The 24,411-nt window shown below is 43.7% G+C and overlaps 2 protein-coding genes across 5 annotated transcripts; one reads left to right on the top strand and one right to left on the bottom strand.

Moving 5' to 3' along the window:
- Positions 1-2,303: 2,303 nt before the first annotated feature.
- On the bottom strand, positions 2,304-8,042 carry gpatch2 (G patch domain containing 2). Of its 3 annotated transcripts, none has more exons than XM_068708824.1 (10): positions 7,846-8,041; positions 6,805-7,051; positions 6,056-6,606; positions 5,678-5,742; positions 5,360-5,557; positions 4,972-5,083; positions 3,915-3,954; positions 3,739-3,803; positions 3,426-3,514; positions 2,304-2,565 (listed from the first exon to the last, which is right to left on the bottom strand). In XM_068708824.1, the coding sequence occupies exons 1-10, from the start codon at positions 7,893-7,895 to the stop codon at positions 2,396-2,398; spliced, it is 1,587 nt and encodes a 528-aa protein (XP_068564925.1). In that variant the 5' UTR covers positions 7,896-8,041; the 3' UTR covers positions 2,304-2,395. The 3 variants fall into 3 exon arrangements, with proteins under 3 accessions (XP_068564925.1, XP_068564926.1, XP_068564927.1); XM_068708825.1 differs by having other exon boundaries at positions 6,059-6,606; XM_068708826.1 differs by lacking the exons at positions 3,739-3,803; positions 3,915-3,954 and having other exon boundaries at positions 7,846-8,042.
- Positions 8,043-9,123: 1,081 nt separating this feature from the next.
- Positions 9,124-23,932, top strand: LOC137871168 (phosphatidate phosphatase LPIN1-like). 2 transcript variants are annotated; one of them, XM_068708820.1, is made up of 20 exons: positions 9,124-9,232; positions 15,246-15,449; positions 15,536-15,631; positions 16,927-17,213; positions 17,943-18,050; positions 18,143-18,260; positions 18,393-18,702; positions 19,013-19,106; positions 19,189-19,373; positions 19,460-19,553; positions 19,784-19,853; positions 20,427-20,519; positions 20,615-20,676; positions 20,792-20,930; positions 21,032-21,180; positions 21,342-21,428; positions 21,597-21,749; positions 21,987-22,101; positions 22,184-22,287; positions 22,394-23,932. In XM_068708820.1, exons 1-20 carry the CDS (start codon positions 9,158-9,160, stop codon positions 22,566-22,568), a joined length of 2,718 nt encoding a protein of 905 aa, XP_068564921.1. In that variant the 5' UTR covers positions 9,124-9,157; the 3' UTR covers positions 22,569-23,932. The 2 variants fall into 2 exon arrangements, with proteins under 2 accessions (XP_068564921.1, XP_068564922.1); XM_068708821.1 differs by lacking the exon at positions 9,124-9,232 and adding an exon at positions 12,972-13,208.
- The last annotated feature ends 479 nt before the right edge of the window (positions 23,933-24,411 follow it).

Here is a 24,411-nt window from a genome sequence, read left to right as displayed (position 1 = left end):
TTGTTACCATATTGTTTTACCATATTTTTTTCAAACCTAAACCAAGTACTTTGTTGCCTAAACCTCGCTTCAGAATGTTAAAAACGTGGCTTTGTGCGATTCTGCAAGCGTGATATTAAATGGTATTTATTAAAAATAAAAAAAAATTCAGATATGTTAACATTTAACGTATCCCCTGGTTTGTAGATACAATTTCTTTTTGGCTACTGGATAGCCTTTTACCACTTCCGTTTTTCCCGAAAAAGATACGTGTTGATTACTAAACCCTGAAATTTGGATTTTGTTACATTTGGACAGAACAAAGCTAGCCGGTTTCCTGTTATTATGCTAAGCTAAGCAGCAGCTAGCTTCATATTCATCTTTTCATCCAATTCGCCACCAGAAAGAGAAGCGAATTTTCCAAACTTTCAAACTACTCCTCAAAGGGACGCTTGTTTTTTTAATATACACACATAACAAAGTACGTAATTATCTGATGTTGTTCATTAATATTGGCTTCAAAAATCCAGCATGGGTCAGGCTCTAGTTCAAATGGATTATAAAATGAGCCTTTGGGGTAAACCACCTGAGGAACTGAAGGGGTGAAAGTGGCCTAATAGGACAACAACTAGCACATTGTTTAGTCTCTGAGTTTAATCACTGACATCTCACACTTCTCTGAACAGGCCTAGTGGGTAAAAGAACACCCAATGGTGCTCAATGGTTACAACAGAGCAGAGGAAAAGAATATAGTTACAGTACAACTTCCTGCACATTTATAAATTCATAATTTCATTTTTTAAATTTCATTTCAGCTAGACATTAAACTCTCTACCTGCACTTAAAATAATTTCAAATCTGTGTTCAGGTTGTAGGTGAACTATGTAACCCAATAGCCCAAACAAACAACAAACAATGGGCCTAAAAGTACATTTAAAAATATAATTAAAGTAGTACTTCCTCAGTTTTTAGTTAATGGAAAAACTGCCGCTCACACAGGTGTTTCCACTTCTATCTGATTAGACCTCAAGCACAGCCGACACTCGCCATTAGTGCTAATTAAGTGAAAACACCTGTGAAACAAAGGTATTAAGGACCTATATATATATATATATATATATATATAAATATATAAATATATATATATATATTTATATATTTATATATTTATATATATAAATATTTATTTATATATATATATTTATATATATAAATATTTATTTATATATATATATATATATTTATAATATATATATTATATTAATATATATATATATATATATATAATATATATAAATAAATATATATATATATAAATATATATATAAAATATATATATTTATATATATATAAAATATATATATATATATATAAATAAATATATATATATAAATATATGTGACATATTTTAAACTTCTGAAGACATTGAAAAGAGCTAAATTTATTAATTCTCTCTTTCACTGGGATTTCCAGAACAGTAAGGAGATGCTGAGTGCTTGTAACCAGATAATAAAATAACCATTTCTTCATGTAATGCAGGTCAAGTCATTGAGCACGGCTATGGCAGGCTAAATACTGCAGCATAAACGTGTGCCAGGATAAAATACCTAAACTAACTGCATAAAATAGTCAAAAAGTCGGCAAGACTTTGACTCGTGTGTTTTCTTAGTAAACATCAGCAGAACCTGCAGCAGCCACAGCTGTACATGCAAACGTAGTGGTGCTACAATCAAAGGGAATACGTGGGTTTGATTTAATCTTTTTGTTGTTTTTGGATAGATAATAAACATTCTGATGATATGACTTTTTCCATTAAATGAACAACACAATAGAGGGGGGTCCAGATACCACATCCATACAGTGTACTTTTACTTCAAAACCTTAAAAAGAAAGCTAAAATAAATCTTGAGGTATGACCTGCTTCGACAGTCGTTGATTCCATAATTATTGTGCAATATAGGACAAAACCATTGATGGTTAATTCAATAACCGATACCGTTATCTGAAAACAAACCACACCGTCATCATTGGCTCAGTATAACATTAACTATGGAGGCGTCAACGTCAATCATTTTCTCCAACATGGAGATTCTTCAGAAGTTTGCAAAGAAGTCTTTTCTCCAGCTCAGTTTCGTTCACTTCCACTTCTCTCTCTCTCTCTCTCTCTCTCTCGTTGTGTGGAAATCCCCAGCTTCTTGCAGTTTCCCCAATATGGGAAAGTTTCTCTTTCATCACAGACTGTTGCTAGGTAAAACCTCATTCCTTCCCTTCTTATGACTCGCATGCCGGGATTATTCTGGACCGTGTTTTTTATTTATTTTTTGAATCGTTCATCACCCTGAGCAGCTGTTCCATCTCCCTCGCTCCTTGTAGGTCTTTGGGCCGGCTTCAGGTTTAGGATCCAGACGCCGGGTGTTCAGTTGAAACCTAAACCAGTGCCTTTGGGTCTCTGCGTGGCCCGGACGGGCTCGGTGATGCCCCTGCCCTCTGGACCCAGGCCCATTCCCGGGCTCCAGCCCATGCTCTGTAACATCCGACTCCCCATGTTCGAGTCGGGGATCGGAGCGGCGTTCTCCCCGACCACTCCTGAAAAGAGAGGCCACGGGTCAGAACAACTGATTATTAGACACAGCATATGAACTCTTCAGTTATGACCCAAAACATGTTTGTGTTTTTGAGGTCACGGTGACTCCAAGTGGACATTTGTGTCAAATTTGAAAAAAATTCCCATAAAAGGCATTCCTAAAATATGATGTTCACGAAAACGAGACAGATGTGAGCCCACGATGTTTGAAGAAATATCGTGGCACATATCCAAAAATATAGTTCCAGGTGATCAAGGCGTTGCTGATTTGGTCTTTTTACATCATTATAAATGGGCTGCGTTTGTGTTGGAGACGTCATCTTTGTGATGGGCATGTTTTTAATGTGAATAGATTCATCAATCATGAAAATAACAAGTTTTTCTTTTTATTCATTTGAGATTCTGTCTACCATCTGGTGCTGCCTCTATGTAAGAATCTGTAAAACGTGTTGCAATGTTGGATCTCTTCCAGTGACGAAAAATTATTTACAATGTGTAAAATACACAAAAATACTAAATAAAGTGTTACAGGCTAAGGGCTAATCCAGTATCTCTGCTCTGCTAGCATGACTAGCCAGCTGACTCTTGTCCAACTTAAGCTAAAGCATGGTGTAATAATAACAGAAGGGGGGGGGGGGGGGGGGGGGGGGGGGTGAAAGGCTTGTTATTTACGTCAGTGTATGTGTGAGACAGAAGGCGACGAGGAAAGCAGGCTGGTGAACATACTGAGCTCAACCAAGAGGGGGGGGGGGGGGGGACCAGGCGACAAAGTGAGAGCCAAGAATACAATAAGAAGGAGGAAGCAGGTAAAAAAAAAAGGGCCAGATGGAGCGTTAGGTCCAGCTAGGTTTGCATCCAATACCTGAGGGGGCGGTGGAGCCGAGGGGGGCTGCTTTTCGCCTCCGCTTGACGTCCCCCGTACACAGAGAGCCCAGGTGCCCGCTGGTCTGTCTGCAAAAACCAGCCAAGTGTGACAGAAATATGGGAGCATTAGCTTGAGCTCAAATAACAGTGTGGAAAAGTAGCTGCAAAAACACCATTAAACAAAGGCGAAACCTACGGGGAGTCAGGTCGATGAGACAGCAGCAGAAACAAAACGCAGGTACTAAATGAAATTAGTCCGCGTTTTTGGTCGTAAATCACCGGTGTTTAGAGGGAAACTGTGTGTTTCTCACCTGCTGGCTGTTTTTACCGAGCAGCTTCTCCGATGCCCTTTGTCTGACCGCGGGTCCCAATGCAACTGAAGTGGCAGAGGAAAAACTGAAGTTGACGCTCAAGCAGTTTTGCATTAAATCCTTGCAATAAAACACCAACCGCGTAGGGAAGACGTTGGTAAAGAAACATGGCTCACCTGTCCGTGCTCTCTCCTCGAGCCCGAGCTAAACCAAGGCCTGTTGGAGATATAATAATAATAATAATATAATAAGGCCCTCAAAGTGCCACCAAGGCATCGTTCCAGAGACAGAAAGCAAACTGTGGGTGAACTGTTGTCCATCACAGAAACAGTTACCTTTATAGACTTTAACTTAGGAACATTACTTGCATTTGAACTGCAGGAAGTTGCAGTTTAATTGACTAAGGACAGATGTGGAACCTGTAATATGAAATCAATATTATCCGTGTTCCAGTTTACTTTGCGTTTACATTGTCTCAATACCATTTTTTTATTGCATGCTTTTGTTTTATCTAACCCTGCCGTCTGCAAACAAATTTGTTTTACATTACAATTAAATGTGAATTGATTCTGGAGTTAAACTGGCTCACAGGTCGCTACTGTTCTCAGTCTCAACCACTTCATTTGTATCGCACCTTTCATCAAAATAAAATGCAACTGAAAGTGCTCCAATCATAACAGCAGATTAAAAAGAAGCTAGAATTACCGCCTCGCAGGTGTATGCCTCTGACAAGCAGTCAAGTTGCACATTACCTCCATGTCTGTCCACAGCACCGTCAACTCATCACTAGCCGTCCTATTAGACATCTGTTCCAAAGTGTCAGAATTAGCATATGAATTATTGAGTAATGCCCCAAAAAACGTGATGCGCGAGGTGACGGTGATCACCAAATTATAAATCGGTACAACCTTCAGTCCAGGTGGACGTTTGTGCCAAATTTGAATGAAATTCGCTCTCGGCGTTCCTGAGATATCACGCTCCGCTTAAGCTATACCACCAAAATCTAACCGAGACATCACTTTTGGCTCTAGGAACTAGTGATGGGCATGTTTTTAAATGTGAATAGATGAACCAATCCGGAAAATAACAAGTAAGTTGTTGGTTTCACTGGAGGATCTCCTCCCGTGACGTCAACAAAGCCTCCGACCGCGGCTCTCACAAGTCCACAGGCATAAAGGTATGAACAAGAAAAGACAAAAATAGACAACAGAACAGCAGAAGATGGGGACTCACTCGTGGGAGTCCTGGCTTTGTCTGCCCAGTCTGTCATTGAAGCTTTGGCTGGAGCCGCCTGCCTGAGATGTCTGCTGGTTTCCATGAAGACGACTCAGCCTGGCCTGGAACCCTGACCAACAGAGTACTGGTTCGTCACCAATTTAACTGGAGGACACGATTATTAAATGATGAGGCCTGGTAAACAATAAGGTGGCCACTAAAGGAAGATCTGTATTCTGTGAGGTACTGGGATTTATGTAAAACATGACCAGGTGTGTATTAAATAGTTTTTTTTCTATTTAGTCCTGCTGGTCAGGAGTGAGACTGCAACAACGCCCATATACACTCCTACAGTGTTATCACTTGACTAGACATTTACTACAGTGCGTCTGAGTTTCCAGCCTACCTCTCTGTGCTCCGTGGCTCATGAGGGGGAAGGATCCGGTGAGGATGCTGTTGAAGACCGGGTCCGCCAGGTCCAGCTCCTCCGAGCCCGTCTCCCTCTCCCACCAGGGAACCACCCCCGCTATCCCACACGCACCCCCGGGTCCTGAACCGGAGCCCGGCTCACCCTCGTAGAACCAGTCGCTCTGCTCGTCATCCGCTGGGAGGAGAGAGGGAAAACGTGACCCGGTGTTTCACTTTAAATACTACGTATACATACTATCTATGTACACTATCTTTTGAGTGTGAACAATAATACTAAACATATCTGCGTATTTACCTTGCCTTCCCTCGTCATTGGTGTAGAGGCCTCCGTCACTGCTGTTACTGACGCTGCTGGTCTCGCTGAAAGGGAAAAGAGCGAAAGATGGAAATGCAAACCCTTTTTTCAGTTAACAGAAGCCACGGTTTCTAAATGTTGTATGTTGTCTAAACACAAGCCGCCATAAAAAGGACATCTGCCTACAAAACTTGCCGGATAAATAGGTCAAACGTCAATCTAATTTGGGAACTTTCTGATCGCGAAAATGTATATCAATATGATGGATGTGTGATACCCAGCAGTTCTTCCTCACCTATTGACCTACTGTGTCTCATAATTAAAGTATACAGAAGAGTTTCATGGAGCATGAAAAAAAACAAAAGTCAAAACACTAACCACCTGTCACTCATGTCCTCGTCTGAACCCTTCTGCTCCTCCAACTCCATCTTGTCCTTGGACCCTTCCGTTGGAGACAAAATGGGGTCCTCGCTCTCCACCACCACCCCTTCATCGGCAGCCTCCATCCCCAGCCTGTAGGGAGCCAGCTTCCTCTTCTTCACCCTGGTCTTGCCTCCCCCCGGCCCCACCATTCCACTTCCACAGAGCTCCATGGCACCCCTGACGTCGCTCGGACCCAGTCTATGCTGCCTGGCACCAGCACGGGCTTTGGGAACAGGTGGCGGCCCCAGCATGGTGCAGGAGGGGGGCTCCGGTTCGACAGGCGGGTCCACCGCCATGCGTTTGACCTTACGTCTCCGCCTGAGGCTGCGCGTTCCCTCTGCGGACCCCAGGACACCCAAGTCGTCGGGCCAAATCGGTCGCTTGCCTCGACCGGTGTCAGCTGTTAGAAGGGTGCGCCGTTTGGGGCCAAGTTGTTCATCCGAGTCGCTGTTGTCCCGGGCATGGCTGTTGGCAGCAGAGACGCCCCCTGTACTGGCACGATAGTCCTGCAGCAAACGTCATAATAAATATCAAACGGTATATTTAGAAACTTGAGGATGCTAATAAGATCAAAGCGATATCTTTGTTTAGAGCAAGGCTAAATTTGTGCAACTTAAGAATGTCTTGTGTTTTGCTCAAGGACATCTCGGTTGGTTTGTTGACACAAGATTTTTTTGATCCCGACCCACTCGTGCCCAACTTGCCTTGTTGTGTTCCTCCAGACTGGACTCCGAGCCCTCACTGAGGTGGCCCGTCTCCCAGGGCGGGTGCGGGTTGTCCGAGCGTCGTTTTCTGCCCCTGCGCTTTCGAGATTGCCTCTTCAGCAGACAGCCCACGGCCAGCGCGTGGTCTCCTCCATCACCAAAACCACCACGGGCAGCCTGCTCGGAGCTCTCCTCCAGCGCTGACACCAGGTCGTGGACCAGCTCGTCCATCGTCCGGCAAAAGTGCCTGAAGTGGAGGCAAAAGAGAGGCATCTCATTTCACACATTTCAACACAGGACACATTTAGGATCACAACTTGTGTTGTACTTATGTCATCAGTGGGTGCAGGACAGCTATGGGTGCTGTCGGGGTACTTGTTGGCATTGCAGGCAGTTGTGTGCGTGCATGTAGGGATGATTTGCGGATTGTCATTGATGGAGAAAGCGACATTTACGTCTGGAACTATTGTCAAGACAGGAGGCCTAAATTCAAGCACCGTGACGTTATTTAGCTCAACGGTGGCAGTTGAGATGTCTAATTGTCATTAACAACGTAAGACACGGGCAACTATGAACTATTCACGTTAGCCAGATAGCTGTTTATTCACGTTTTACACAGTATTCGTTAAGTTGAACCCTCACTACGTAATACTTACGTTTATAAATCTTCAGAGGTCTGATTTAAGAGCACTCTAGCATTAACGTCACTCTTCTTTAGTTAACTGTAAGGGTCGTTAATAGCTTCATGAGCTAAAGCTAGCTAAAGTCAACGACAACAAACGTCTACTGACAACGTTTCATTAAAGAAGATAATTAGTCAAACAATAGCAACCCAATATTAGTAGCTTTACATTGTGGTGATTTTAAACGGCTGTCATCGAAAAATAAACAAGGAAGAAACCCGTCGATAGTTGGATGTGATTTGCTGCTGCCAGTTAGCAAAGCTATCTCTAGCTCGTTAGCTTAGCTGCTTCACGAGACTTGAGTGGACGTGAACAATAATGTCAACGTCTCAGAGATTTCATTTCAAAAACCACCTACCAGCCGGTTCCCGCTTTGCCGATGGTTTTTAGATTAGCTGCACGGAACATTAAAGCCCCCAAATTGCCAGATACCTTTAACCAGAAACTACGGACAAACGTGTGCACACCACAGACACCATCCTGACACACAAAAGCTAAGCGATCAGCTAGCTGGATCAATACGCGACAAGAGGAGGACAGTGAGAGCAGAGAGAGGTATTATGCTGCCTTCACGTGCTGCGGAAAAATCCGAAATTAGCATTGTAACACACAAGCACAGCTGCACAGCCAAATAATAAATAACAATAATAACTTAAGTAACCCTCCTCTTGTCTAGTCTGAAGTTCCAGAAAAGCTAGAGCATGGACCAACCTGACTTAAAAATAATAATTATATAATTGTTTCCCAAAAAGAGGCATTTTCTTTTTATTAGTGGATGAAAGCTGACCGTTATTATTTACAGGAAATATGACAAAGAAGGTGCACTTTATTTTTGGGATATTTTTAGTTATAATTTACAACCAAAGACACATGAAGTCTAACAACCAAAGTATATTGTTATAAGTCGGATTTTAAATGTAGTAAGTGAATGCAACGCTTAATCCGCATGTGTTCACATTTTGCCCACTAGAGGGCGATGTAAATGTGTTTATTGAAAAAGCTTCGCAGCAGTAGCGGTGGATGTCATGTTTGAAAGCACTCAGCTGGCCTATCAAATACATACTAAAGGTCACCAGTTAAAACCCATCAGTGGCATGAGTGTTATATTAATGACAGTGGTCACTGGAAGAGGCCCTGGTCACAGGGAGACTTGGACTTCAGCCCTATGTGACAGGTGTTCTGATCTTTTCTGAATGTCAGCGATGGCACTGCTGTGGTCAACAAGGGCACCAAAAGGCGTCACACTCGGTGTGTCAACTAATGACAATATTTACACCTTGAAAAAACTGTCAGGCAGGCATTGGGAGTGGGGGCTCTGTGCCAGGTAATTTGTCATCTAACTGGTGTGTGAACAAGTGTGACTATGTGTGTGTGTACAAAATCCTCTTAGACCAACATTCTGACAAACAATCCTAACAGGTGTCCCCTTCCCCAAATGCCTTACAAGTCAGGGGGGTCTAGTGGACGATGACCACTCTAGGACAGTCTCAGGTTTCTGACCAAGGGGCCCAGGTAAATTTAGTAAGACGCGGTCCACTTGCAGTCAGACACTTGACATGCTGGCAGAGAGAAGACGCAAGTTCTAGACACGACCGGACCTAGATACAAATCTGCTTAGAGGGAAGCAAAGTTCAGAAACCTGCGGCTGTGATCAAATACATGATGGAATTATGACATCAGCAGAGGATGATGAAGAGTTTGATGAGGCTGTTGACCATTATGCCACTGACACCACCTGGAGCTGGGTAAAGTAGTGTATAAATCAAATGTGTGGAAGAAAAGCATGCATTGTGGGGTGAAATCTTGATGAACACAATCAATGGGTCGGAAAGTTAAATGTATAAATGGATAGAAATGCACAGAGAGAAAAAACAATGTGTGCCTGGATACATACATTTTGCATCTCTCACAATGTACACAGAAATAGAAATATATACAATATATACTATCTACAAGTCAAGTGTGCAAATAAATAAATACAGAATATATATATATATATATATATATATATATATATATATATATATATATATATAAGACTGGATGATTGTGTACATGTAAGATTACTTAATATATATAGTATGTAGGATTTGTATCATCACTGTAAGATACTATGTACATATTAACAACAAATTGTGCATTAAAAACTGTAAAAAAAAATAAATAAAATAATAATGGCAGCAGTGGACATGTTGGTGTTAGAGAGTTCTTGACAGTGTGTGAACAAGCACACTTGTTAGTGTGTTTTGTGTCACGGCAGGACTAGCAGGGACATACGTTCATTCAAAATGATGCTCTGTTTTTTATAATATCGGACCGTTAATGAAATATAAAAGTGGCGGGTCCTCTGGTTCTTAGGACAGCAGAGACAGCGGGAACACAAATGTGTTTTTCAGTAATCCTCCCCCATGTAAGACGATCTGATCCGACTGAAACTTGGGAGGGAGGAGAAGGGTGTGAAAAGGAGGGAGAGCGGGGATAGCCTCGTGGATCAGGGGAACTTTTCACCCCGTCTCTAGGTTATTTGGTTAGAAGGGAATTTACCTCGTAAGAAAAGAAGACGTATCAGACAAAATTACATATGCAACTCAGACTCATTAGGTGAGGTAAACGTACGGAGATATGGCAATTGTTGAATGTATTTTTTTGTGCAATACTTGATTTAAGAAATTTCTTAATCATGTGGCCTTTTGTTGGGACCAGAACATCCTAAAAGTTATTTGCGGATACTTCTATTTATTTTAAATCTTATATTAATAAAAGGTGTCCATCTCATTTTCTTCTCCTTTTCTCAGTCCACAGCCATACAATGATTTGCCCAAGAGGGTGTTCTTCCCTCATTATCTCTCTAATTACAAACGGCTTTCTCTTCCTTTTAATCAATGTGTCTGAGGTTGGCAGTTCCACCTAATGTTTCCTTCAGGTCTTGTGCCTCTCAGGCCAGAATGACCTGAGCCAATCAGAGGTCTCGCTATCAACCAAGTGTGTCAAAAGATTACACAATGTATTTGTTAGAGCACCATGGCCTTGCTGAGTCAACTGAAATGACGTCCGAGCAGAATGCGGACGTGTTGTTTATTGCCGGCTTCAGGCACATTGTGAGGAGTTTGTGCTGCGTTCTACCATTGCATAAGCTCAAGTGCATAAATGATGCATGAACAATACTTGTATGGACTGTGTTTATTATGTTGATCTTTTTGTACACATGATATCTGTTGCACTTCTGCTCGTCCTGGGAGAGGGATCCTCCTCTCCCTGAGGTTCTCTCTTTATGGCAGATGTAGAGTAAACAAATGATACTACAGTGTGATTGGCGCATATATAGGAAGCGGTCAGTTCATAGCGACAAATCCGTAAATCCAAAATTGGGAGTGTGAGACCACACCAGCCAAGACGCTCCTCCCAGCAGAGAGGGTGAATGCTTTGGTGCAATGCTAAATAAGGTCAACTTACAGGTTAAGTCAATCTTAATTTAAAATAAGTCAGATTTAAGATATTTGAGGGGAATTCAAGCAAATAAAAACCAAGATGTTTTTGTTCTTACTCTGTTGATTAATGTTGCTGAGTGGTTCAGCGACAGAGTCATATGTCAACTTGTTTGCCGTAGCCTGATACCAGTCACAGCACTGACCATACATGAAATTGCTATCACATGCTGTTTGGTGCCCAGAGTCACTCAGCTGAGCTCAGCTCCTCCTGGCAAAGCAGCTCGTTCTTAGAAACATGTCCGCGGGCAGCTGAGCGGCTCGTATATCCTTGTAGAATCTCAGCGGACCGCTGTCTGTATATGTAGCAGAGACACAATGTGCGGACCGCTGTTAAGAGTTGAGTTATAACGGTATGTTTCACGCCTATTACAGGGTTATTACTGTATCTGAAATCAGGACGGAGACATTTAATGTCACATTTGTAGGCAAGTCACAGTACAAAGAGTTATTATGTTGTTGTGTCAGAGTTAGGGTATTTATGAGTTCAGCGTACAATGTGCTAAAAATGCACACGGTACATTCAGGGTGTGACAGAAGGGTCAGGACAAACATGCTCACAGGAAATGCCTCCATTTAAATATAGTTTATTGACAAAGTAAAAGAAGCCACCAATCTATTCCATTCATAAAACTGCTTAATGTCAGCTGAGGTTGCCGGTTGGTGCAGGGTCAACAAAGTCCTCAGGCTAATAAGAACTGGTACTGAAACTAATACTAACCACAATGCAAGAGGAAACCGCATCTCTGACATTGTACAGTGGGACATGGTGACATGCGCTGCCTGCCACTCAACACAGTCCAGTGATTTCCCAACAGTGTCAACTGGCTCGACAATGGTGAACGTTTCACAAGTACAAGATAGCAGCACACCGGGTTCAGCGTCACTAGACTGTGGTGGAAAAAACCCTCTCACAGAGACATGCATTCTTCCTTTTATGGTTTTAGCTAAAAAAAAAAAAAAAGTCTGGAAAAAAAATTAGGTGCCATGCATTGTGAACATACACACACACACACACACACCGTCGAGCTGGCTCTTGTTACAGAAGAGTGGCACGTGAGCCTGTTGTAGAGTGTAGCCTATTACATGTTTGAGCTGGGGGGGGGGAAATCTCCCATGAAGAAAACTTTATTTTGCTGTCACACACACACACACAGAGAGAGAGAGAGAGAGAGAGAGAGAGAGAGAGAGAGAGAGAGAAAGAGAGAGAGAAAGTAGATTTGTAACTTGCATAACAATAAAGCTTATTCTAATGTGTTATTAATTTAAATAGGGGAAGTCTAGCTCTACATTAGGACTATGTTATTACCCGTTAAGTGTGTATAAGTCTATGTAAATCTGGTTCTGTGCCTTGCTCTTATACTTAGCTCGCGTTGAGTTATCCATAATGACATCTCAAGTCAACCACATCCTCCCGTCGTTGCACGCCAGGGTCCCAGTCTAGACGGGTAACGTCGCATGTGCTCTCATACAGGCCTGTGATTGGCCGGGGAGATCACCTCACTCCTCCGGGCTGACTGGGTGACTTCAAAGGCTGACGTAGAACCCCGCCACTTCCCGCCGTACCTCCTGTGCAGGATACATGCCCCCCCCCCCCCCCCCCAGTGCTCTTTAAACTGAGACGTCACCGAGTGGTGCGGTTGCGCTACAATGTAGCACAAGAAAAACATAAAGCATAATTCCATTATTGTTTCACAGACTTTTAAGATATAAAATGACTAATTTAATGTAAGTCGTGTCTCCTAATGAATAGGCCGTGACGCTACTTTCACTCTGAGAACAACATTTTTGACGCAACGACTCAACTGTCTGTGTGTGTGTGTGTGTGTGTGTGTGGGTGGGGGGGGGGGGGGGGGGGGGGGGGGGGGGGGGTTGTTGCCACTGTGGCAGCTGAAACGATGCGTTTGGCAACTCCACAGCTCGACGCTGATTGGTCAGCGGGCGGGCTCCGATGGAGGTGATGTCATCCACCGACCGGGCTCGCTGACACAGACGGAGCGAGAGAAAACAGAGGCGCTCAGAGGGAGAAATTAGTATCGCAATGACTTAAATAGTCCGCTTTTCTTTTTTTCTTTTTTGGTGATAGTAATTTGAGGCTTTTTGTCGAACACGCATGCATCACCTCTATCCGCGAATGGCTTCTTCTATAATGTGCAGTTGAGCTGTCATTCACCGCTGTGGAAGCGCCAGTCCCCCGTGTGTTGGTAAAGGCTGTCGGTATACTCAGCCACAGAAGGTATGGTCCTGTTTTTACAGTGTGTGTTTGACTGCACCTGCATGTCTGATGATAATTCTGATTTTAACACGGTTTACACATATCTGTTATGATCAATACTGCGTCTTTACGCTCATTATATAGGCCTATACTCATCGGTTATCATTCATTACTAACACTTTCCATGTCAGGACGTTATGATGAGTCAGCTATTGTCTATATGTCTTTCCTTTAAATAGGTGTAGCTCTGTAGCTGATAGGTGTTCTTAATTAAACTGATAATTCATCACTTACACCTTCCACTTGCTTGGGTTCTTGTTTTCTTAAAAAGTCAGGTGGAGCAGTTAGTTTTGTGTGGTGATATGGGACTAATGAGAAAATGAAAGACTCTCTGTGTCTACACGTTATCCGCTGAGTGGCTCAGCCAGATTCCAGCCTGCAAGGGAAGATTCATAACTGCAGCTTGTAAACCAATTAAACTCATGACCAAACTACAGTTCAACTCAAGCCACTGGCTTTTAAAAACAGGATTTCGCGAGAAAGGCTTGGTTAAGTTTGTCTCAACACCCATTCCTTTATGAGCACCAAGCAGTGCTGTCAATGTTTTGAGACATTGTTCCTCTTTCTGTTTCATCTGTAACACAATAACAATCTATTTTTGGACAGCTCTGCATGTAGCAGCGTTCACAGAAAAAAAAAAAAAAAGTCCTCAGCCTTGATAATCAGCAGGGTTTTTTTGCCGGCAGCCCTGTAAATGAACGCCTCAGTGAAAGGTGAAATTAATAATGAAAGGCGGCTAAGGTCATGTGCGAGAAGTATTTCAAGACTCAGACATAGTTATGGTCCTCAGATTCACCAGCTGTTCTAAAATTAGGGCTCCTGTTCTCCTGTGAGGAGCCTGTTCCCCTGGTCACATGCTCAAAAGGAGGAGAGACATGTTGGCATTGTTCCAGATCTTCCCTGTTGCTGAAATCATTTTGGGGGCCGACTGCCAACTGACTCAAGGGCAAGACCCCCTTCTCTGTTATCAGACGGCTGCAAACCCCCAAGGAGTCTTAACCGCCGCAAATGGGATTCATCACGTGTGGCCATTGGTGTTTGCATCACAGAAATGTAAATAATTTAGTCTCCGTTCGGCGCCAGCAGAGATGAGATTGAACAGATACTTTTGAAATGGTCTTAGCTCATTTCCTTACCTTCTTTACCTCATTGGAAGAAAAGAATGTATCTTATTTGCATTCCTTTGCAGTAGTTTGTTCTAGAGTTGAGCTGTCCCGACTAGTGACACAGACAGAACACAAGAGCGTGTTCTTTTCCAGATGTTTTAAAATGTTCACCTTGAAAGCATTTGGGCAGTAAACTGAACTTCTTTGAAGTTCTTTGATTTTGATCAACCCCTCGCCTTCCTCCATATCTTACTGTGTTGTTATCCTCAAACCAGGGACAGTAAAGCACAGCGTATGACCGACTATAAGAGCGCTGTAGCTGTCTGCAAAGACGAACAATCAACATATGAATGCTTTCGATCTTGTTCTTGCGTAACAGTGTTCTTTACCTTCAAAAGACATTTGCATTGTCAACGTGCTCTGCTGTAGTTCCCGTGACGTTTCTGCTCAGCCAATAAATACAGAGGAAAGGCTATGACATCACCTGAGTACAGACTGGTCTAATTTAGTTTGTCCTTTGATCTCAGTTGACGGAGGTTTGCTGTATGGTAAACAGTCGGGTCAGATTTCCAGATTTATCAGGAAGTAGGGAAAGAGGAGCATCGGGTTCTTTCTACAGTATGTAAGCCAAAGACTACTGAACAGGAACCAGCCTTCATGTCCTCTTTCCATAGCCAGACCGGTCTTAGTGCGGCTCAAAAGCTGACTTCAAATCAGCGTTATTGGAATAACGTCACCTCATGGCCCTGAGGGAGAGTAATACGCCATCAGTGGTTTGACTGACATGAACATCATAAACACCAAGTTTTAATGGATGTGGTCGATAGCTATAATGCTAAATAATCTCTTCCGTCCAATCTTGTCCCCCTCTTCTCACTATTCCTTCCTCCAGACCCGTCAGACCATGAACTACGTGGGCCAGTTGGCAGGGCAGGTGTTCGTCCAGGTCAAAGAGTTGTACCGAGGCCTCAATCCCGCCACCCTTTCTGGCTGCATTGACGTCATCGTGGTGAGACAGCCCGATGGATCTCTGCACTGCTCACCTTTCCATGTTCGCTTCGGCAAGATGGGAGTCCTCCGGTCCCGAGAGAAAGTGGTAAGGGCACCCGCCTCTGTCGTCACGTTGAGAGACGCTTGAAGTCTTTTTTTACACCTCTTTTGCCCCTTTCCCTGCTCCTCAAGGTGGACATGGAGATCAATGGAGAACCAGTGGCTCTACATATGAAGCTCGGGGACAATGGAGAGGCATTCTTTGTGCAAGAAACGGAAAACGATCAGGTTCGCATGAATGTAATTGTGTCTGAGCAGTGAATGTCTTTATAAAAATGCTCCGGTTCAAAGTGTGATACAACATTCGGACATTGATTCAAATAAAAACAAGATTCAAATGAAAAAACACATCAGTCTCCGCCCCCCCCCTCTGATGTCCCTGAAACCCAGACACACCCATGTTTACAACCGAGAGATCTTCCTCCTGACATGCAGTCATACAGTAGTAGTTTGAACAAGGTCATGCTGTGTGTACAGAGTTGGAACAGCGGCCAGGAATGTTTTCCTTTCCCTTTTGGCTGAACAGCATTCTTCTCTTCATCAGCGAGTGAATGAGTTTCTGAATGCAGTATTTACTATCTCAGGCTTTTCTGAACTATATTTAAAGCTGCTGCCTGAAGACCTATATTATATTCATGAAGCCCTTGAGAACCATTAAAAAAAGAAAGTACAAAACAGAACTATGAAAAGGCAGCTGTTTTTCTTGAGTTCTTGGAAAGCATTTGGTTTTCCAAGAGTTTTGGAGCTGCAGGTTGAAGCAGCCAAGTCACGTGTTTCTTCGCTAAAGTATACAGTACATGAGGATCTGTGCAGCTGAAAGACACAAACAAGCGGTGAACTACTGGGGTCGGGGGCCCCGGCACCAACAAGGGAAGTGGGTCATTTATTTTCCCCAGAGTGGTGTCAGATTCCCAGGCCTGGAAGAGAAAGGAGGGGGACGGGGACACCGAGAGTTCTTGGCACAGGGAAGAAAAACGTGAGGGAGAGCATTGTTAGACCACAAATCATATGGTTGTACCTCACTTTTTCCTCCTTCTCCCCCTCTCTCTCTCTCTCTTTCTCTCTCTCTCTCTTTTCAAATGCACACACATTTAGACTCCCCTGCGCTGGCAGCAGGAGATCCTCCTGGAAAGTATTTTTGTTTCCTAGAAGGAGGCATTATACTCCCCCCCCCCCCGCGCTCCTTTCACGAAACAGAGGAACAGAGTCTGTTTTGGATTGGCTGTTTGGTTTCACTGGCAACGTCTCGCCTCACAGCCGAAGTGGCTGCATACAAGTTTTCCAGTGATTGCACAATTTTCCCTCAGACAAAAACTGTGAAAAACAATAGGGTCATGTTAAAAATTTCAAAATCCAGTTTTAACCTGCTTACAGAAATTGTTAGGGTGGATGCCAGAGAAGATGTTTTGGATGCAGTACAAAACCTTGCACCCTTGCAGTTTTTAATGGCAAGAATCATGTGTTTTAAGTCTCGTTTTAAAGGCGTTTCATCAATGCCCCTGACTTTATCTTACTTCTCACAGGAAGTGGTTCCCTCCTACCTGGCCACCTCTCCGATCTTGTCGGATGGGCCCATCCTGATGAGCTCCTCCCTGATGGGGAAGAGCTCCGGGCCGCCCATACAGAGCCTGGGCTCCGCGGGCTGCATGGGAGAGACCGGCGGCGGCATGATGAAGAAGAGGAGGAAGAGGAGGAGGAAGGCTCGGGCGGACAGCGTGAGGAGGGAGGAGAGCGGGGACTACTCCGAGGACGAAGACATGTTCACCATAGACATCAGCTCAGACGAAATGACGGCGGTGGAGAGCAACAGGTGAGAAAATGTGGAGAGAGCAAAGGATGAAGGGGGCGAACGAGTAGAGAGAGGAATAAAGAAAGCAGGAAGAAATACATGTGCGGTGCAAGCAAAGAGGAAGAGCAATATGCAAGACAGAACAAGGGAGGGGGGGGGGCAGTGAGGAAGTACAATAGAAAGTATAATACATCACTGAAATGAGCTGTGAGAGCAGCTGGAACAAAATTGGCGTCTGCCAGATGAGAATAAACAGACCAGTGTCTGTAGTGGAGAGGCCTCCAGCTGTGGCATTGGCACACACACACACACACACACACACACACACACACACACACTGATAAGACACTCAAGACCATATGGAAAACACTAGTACCATTTAGATTTTTATTAGTTAGAAAAGAAGCTTCCACGTGAAAAGAGGAAACATCTTCACAGTGTGTGTTTTTGTTGAAGGGCGTATGTTTCATGTGCTCACAGTACGCCGACACATGACTCGGCCTTTTGATTCAATCTAAACCAGACCGGATCAGGCAATAGATTTATTTTGATCTCTGCTCGACTGTGGGAAAGCATTACATCTGAATTCTGGCTCGTGTCTTCTGTACACGACCGTGGAACAACACCATGTTGACAGCTTTAAAAAGAGATGGTTGTATATGAAGTAAATGCTAAAGGATAGACATTATGTTGCAGATGAATGATTTACATTGATATGGTGTACATATACAGTATCTGTGTGTGTTTCAGGACTCGGGACGTCTTGAGAGACGAGACAGCGGTCGGTTCAGCCGGCGGCTCTTTCAAACAGACCGGCATGTACACCCGTTCAGATGGAGAGTGGAGCCCAATCCAGAGGTGCTTCATTCACTCATATGATGCAGACCTCTATGTTATTATCGAGAAGAAACGGCTCTATAATTCTGGTTTATCGTCTGTTCCTCTCTCAGCCCCGGAAACTCTCGTCCCACCTCTCCCAAGAGCGACTCTGAACTGATGACCAAGCTGTCAGACAATCAGAATCCGGCCATGCTCTGGGCGTGGGGGGAGCTGCCACAGGCTGCTACGGTAACTAAAAGTGTCCACTGTGCATACATAGAGAACAGCAGCTCCAAATATATGTGCAGTAGTTTTTGGTACGTTCGTGTTAGTCTGGCTCGCAGTGTTTTCATATTTTTGTCCTCCTCCGTGCTCTTCTAGCCGTCCTTCCTCCCAGTGAAACCCGACCCTCCACCAGTTTGCCCAGTATCCATCCCCGTGTCTGAAAGCACACACTTCCGCGTGATAACTCGGGAGACGTCCTCGGATCAGTGCGGGCCCTGCTCCGAAATATCGGCGCTCAGACTGCTGATGCCAGAGGAGACGGGCAAGGAAACGGTGGGGATGGAGTCCGAGTCCACGAGGACGGAGTCCCAGACAGCCGGAGGCGGGGCAGCTCGGATGACGTCTGACGTGGAGGAGGCAATGTCTCGTCCACCAGGCAAGACGGACTCTCCGTCCAAGAGGCAAGGTAACAGTCAAAGGGCAATACGGTGTATCATTCCTTTGGGAGTTTATGGAATCCACAGACATTCAAAACCAAAGTGTTTTGTGGTGAAATAGTAGCTTTTAAAGACATGTACTTTGCAATAAAATTCACTGTAATGCCTATTTTTCTTATAGAAGAATTGTAAATCAAACATAAACTATTAGAATATTATGAAGACAAAACTACTTCAGTAAAGATATCTAGATGATTATTGCGTTTTTCTTACCACTTATTGAAAACCAAGCTGTAAAAAAGGGCCCCTAAACACAAAGAAGCTGTCTCTCTGTTGCAGACAAGAGAAGCCGCCATCTTGGCTCTGATGGAATTTACCTGGATGACATCACAGAGCTGGAGCCTGAAGTAGCGGCCCTTTATTTCCCAAAGAGGTATGAAACAACCACATGTTGTGCGCGTCGTTAAAAGTTTGAACACGTTGCTGTAGCCCAGCTTAACGCCTGTCCTCCGCAGTGACGGCGGTGCAGCAGTGAGGAGCGTCTCAGACCCGGGTCTCCACAGCACCAGCCTGTCCCCACAGTCGGTCAGCTCTGGAGGAGACAGCGGAGTGGACAGCTACTGCGACCACATGGCCGACATGCCGTCCATCACCATCTCTTTGTGTGGAGGGCTCAACGACAACAGGGAGATCACTAAAGGTGAGACGCGGACACAAGCTTCACGCTCGTGTTGTCCGCTGCAGGAAAGAGGAAAGTGAAACAAAATGTGTGTGTCTCCTGTACAGAGCAGTTCCACGAGAAGATCATCTCCTACCAGCAGTTTTCGGAAAACCCCTCCATCATCGACGACCCCAACTTAGTCCTGAAAATTGGCTCCAAGTAAGACATATTACACGGGAGAAATGAAGACAGCAGCCTATAAGCAGTTTACAATCCACTGCTTGCTGTATGGATTTAACTGTCACACACTTGCAGCGAAAAACTGCAGCATGTGCAGGATTGTTTGAGCTCATAAAGACATTTTTTTGTAAAGACATTTAGCTGACAAAGTGGGTTTTTTTTTAATGCGGTTATGAAATTGATAAAAATACATTTTGTTTCTCCCTTAGATACTATAATTGGAGTTCGGCGGCTCCCCTTATGCTGGCCATGCAAGCATTTCAGAAACCGCTGCCAAAGGTGAGAAACTAATACTCAGGACAGATATTCGATTCTCGGTCGGTCGGTTGTGTTACATGAATACCACTCCCCTCTGTGGACTGAAACTGGTACTGCACCCTATGTGACTGTATACACACCTATACACCTTATACTTCTGCCCTTCCTACATGCATTATGTTGCATAGCACCGAATGTGCAATCTATAAACTTACAACCTGAATGTTCTGTTATCGCGGTCTTACAAACATCCACTGAATCTGTTCTCCTTAAACTGTGTCTCCTCCTCTGTTCCCCTCCCTCCCCTCCATTAGTCCCCTTGCCTCAGTTATATTCACTCAGCCTTAGAGTTTCTCCTCTGTTGTCTTACTGGTGTGCTGGGCTACAGCTCTGTACGTCACTGATCACGTTCTTTTACCCCTTCCTCCCGTTTTTCCCCCCTTTCTCTACCTTCCTCATTCCTTGTCCTCTGTCAAACTCCCAATCGCTGCCCCCTCCCCATACATACTTAAGCTTTAAGTTGTTTTTTTTAAGTGTGTTTTTTTATGGTGTTGTGTCGTGGTTGTTTTTGGGGTTGTGTGTGCTCCGCTCCAGGTTGCAGTGGAGAACATCATGAAGGAGAAGATGCCCAAGAAAGGAGGGAGGTGGTGGTTCTCCTGGCGAGGCAGAAACAGCGGCTCCAAATCGGTGATTTCTTCTCATCTTGCTGATAACGTTTTTTTTTTAAAGATTCCACTAAATGAGTGGGCAAAAGCAAATCAACGCTGTCTCTACTCTCGCAGGATTCCGTCTCTGAGCGCGGGGCCTGCGGTTACGCTGAGCAGGCCGGGAAAATGTCAAGCAGGTGAGGAAACCTCAAAACAAACAAAAAATATCCTCTAAGTTAGCGAGCGATCGAACATCCTGACTGTCGAGGTGTGAACATCCTTTTAACACACTGTGGACCTGTCCGATGCCAGACACGAAGACGAGTCGTCCTCCAGCGATGAAGACCACGGGGACGCCATGCAGAGCTCTCCCACCATCCAGTCAGAGCCTGGGCTCACACTAGGAGGCGTGTCTTATAAGAAAACACTCCGACTCACATCAGAGCAGCTGGTGAGGACATATTTGAATTGTTCTACTTATTGTAGTTGTTTTTACCATTGTATATTACATGTCTTTCTCCCTCTCTCTCTCTCTCTCTCTCACACACACAGATGTCCCTCCAGCTGCAGGATGGCCCTAATGATGCTGTGTTTAGTGTGACCACTCAGTACCAGGGAACCTGTCGCTGTCAGGGCACCATCTACCTCTGGAACTGGGACGACAAGATAATCATCTCTGACATAGATGGAACCATCACCAGGTGTGTGATACGCGTGAATATAAACATTTTACAACACAGTTGATGAATGTATGCATACGTATATATGTGTGGCCCCAAAATGTGATCTATAGGTTGTGTCCAGGACAGACATTAGCCTGCGCTCTCATGTCTAAATGTAATCCATGCGTGTTTGTCTTCAGGTCGGACACATTGGGTCATATCCTGCCCACACTGGGGAAAGACTGGACCCACCAGGGCATTGCACACCTCTACCACAAAGTCAGCCAGTAAGCACCAACTGTAGTTTCATTTAAAGCAAAACACCAAAAGGCACACATTGCTTGGAAAGTCTGTGCATATTTTACACCGGACAGACCAAAAAAACAAGCTCTGAAAAAGAACAGATTTGTTGTTATTGCAATGGAGTGATCATTATCTTGTTCTCGCTTCGTCAGAAATGGCTACAAGTTCCTGTACTGTTCGGCTCGAGCTATCGGCATGGCCGACATGACCAGAGGTTACCTCCACTGGGTCAACGAGAGGGGCACCATGCTTCCCATCGGCCCCGTCCTCCTCAGCCCGAGCAGCCTCTTTTCAGCCCTGCACAGGTCTCTCATTCACACAAACACACACACACACACACACACACACATGTGTTTCTAAATTAACGCTCAAGAAGACGCCGGAGACACTGCGACTTAATCGTTGTTGTACTGTGCTGATACTTGGTTACATCTCTGTGGTGTGTGTGTGTGTGTGTGTGTGTGTGTGTGTGTGTGTGTGTGTGTGTGTGTGTGTGTGTGTGTGTGTGTGTGTGTGTGTGTGTGTGTGTGTGTGTTTGACAGGGAGGTGATTGAGAAGAAACCAGAGAAATTCAAGGTGGAGTGTCTCAACGATATCAAGAACCTCTTCTACCCCAACACACAGCCGTTCTATGCAGCGTTTGGCAACAGACCAACGGTACGCATGTTACTTTTGCAAAGTTTAATTTAAATATACATCCTTTCCAACACTGAATTAAATGCTCTTTTATATTGTTTAGGATGTATATTCCTATAAAGAAGTAGGAGTGCCACTGAACAGGATTTTTACGGTGAACCCTAAAGGCGAGCTAGTGCAGGAGCACGCCAAGACCAACATCTCATCGTGAGTCCATGAGTCCAGTTCACGCGGCGTATTCAAGGAAGAAACATTGTTTTACTTTTCTCAGTTCAACGTGTCTGACTGCTTCCCTCTCCTCTCCTCTCCTCAGTTACGTCCGTCTGGGTGAGGTGGTGGACCACGTGTTCCCTCTGAAGATGCGAGCCTCCTCCTCAGACTTCCCTTGCTCAGACACCTACAGCCACTTCACCTACTGGAGGCAGCAGCTTCCTCGGGTGGACCATCCGGGTACTACACCTCCACAGACTCCCCTCCCCAGCAGCTGACTACTTGTGGCTGACAGTGTGATGGTGTGTGATAGAAATGTGTATTTATTTATTTTTTACTGTAGAAGAGGATGGAGCACTTTGAGTGCACAGCAGAGAGAAACCTAATTTGGTTGATCCGCTGTTAAAATATTTAAAATGCACAAGATGGATGTAAGAGCACTTTTATGACAAGATGGCCTTTTGACTATCTGTATGTATATGAGAAATAATAATAATTTATTCAGGCAGCTTAGCACTATTTTTGAGTGAGTGTTGACATTATTTCAGTAGCTAGACTTTTCAAGCTAGTTATGCAGACAGTTGCTTACTGTTTTTCTCAGACGGTATAGCGATGTTTTTTCAGTCGAGACTGTTACAGATCCTCAATCAACATGGAGTTGCATATATATATATATATAAGCAAATTTTACTTTAACATATGTGTAATGTATTATTCCGTCAGTATTAGTTACATATCTTAAAATGTATTATGCAGCACAATTAATGAGTGGACGTCTATGTAGCTTGACATTGTTCTGACAGAGAGTAAATGATAAAAGACGGTTTTGAATGCATATTTATTGTTGAGACAAAGTATTGCTGACAGGAGAACCGAAAGCACAACATTTGTAATGGTCAAAAAAAACCTTGTTTTCCCTTTAAAAAAAAAAAAAAAAAAGAGTGTCTGTGAGAATTGCTGAAACATTTTTATTTTTCTATTGAAATCACACGGTGTGTATATGTTGCGATGTGAAAGTGATTTCTGTGGTGGCCTTTATGAAATGAATTTATCCAGTTACAGTTCACACGATGTGACTGTTAGGTGCTCAGCTCTCTAAGATGTATATGCTTGTTTCCATAAATGCCATTAGATATATTTTGTTTATTCATCTGCTTACATACTGACTGATACAACATGTAGCCGACATTATACATCACCCATTGGTTCTTGTACTGCCATTCCCTTGTAATATCCCTTTAAGCAAAAACCCAGGTCTGAAAGCCCTTAGAGAGGACAGCTTAGAGAGGACAGTAGGCGACAGTATTAAAAGGAATGTTTGACTCTTCTTTTTTTTGACACTTGAAAAGTGATCTTTAATTCTTACAACACCACAGATAACCTGAGGTCACATGCAGGAGCATGGTGACCTGCCTAATGCAGGTCATACAAATCATATTGAGTAAGCGTGTAGTTTATGGAAGAGGATGTGCATATAATGCTTTACGATTCTTTCCATGAAAGAGCTCCAATAGCCTGAAAGCGTATTTAACTTGCCTTAATTGTGAACGCTAATCTGTTCATGTATTCCCTCCACTCCTTCTCCTGACCAGTTCACTGTTTTATTTATGTGAGCAGAGTCAATAAAAAAATGCCTTGATAACAGCGAGTGTGGGTCAATAATTCAGCCTGACAGCTATGACACCTGAATACAGTGGTGGAAGAAATATTCATAGAAAAGTAGAAATATCACACTGTGAAAATACTACAAGTAAAAACCTAAGTGTCAGTGTTTTCCTATTATTCAGGATGTTTGTGGATTAGGACATTAATGTGTTGCATTTTACAGTTTTAGATGTTTAATTTACAGCAATACATCGTATTCTATCATGTGACGTTTGTAGAGAACCACGTCTCACTAAAAAGACAACTTTTCATTAGAACAGCCATGTTTTCAACTTTGTGAAGATTCATTTTCCAGCGGATCCAAGGATGTTTTTAATGAGTTTATTTAGCTTAAGGAGTAGGATCATTTTCTAAACCCATAAAGGAACACGTCACCTTTCATCTTTCACGTCAAGCTGTCAGAAAGTACTAATGTATCAATATTGATATCAAATATCGGGCCGATACTGACTCAAA

Source organism: Cebidichthys violaceus, unplaced genomic scaffold, assembly GCF_023349555.1.
Source record: "Cebidichthys violaceus isolate CVI_PGR_0920_01 unplaced genomic scaffold, fCebVio1.0.p SCAF_14, whole genome shotgun sequence".
Lineage (NCBI taxonomy): Eukaryota > Metazoa > Chordata > Actinopteri > Perciformes > Stichaeidae > Cebidichthys > Cebidichthys violaceus.
This window is presented reverse-complemented; position numbering and strand designations above follow the sequence as displayed.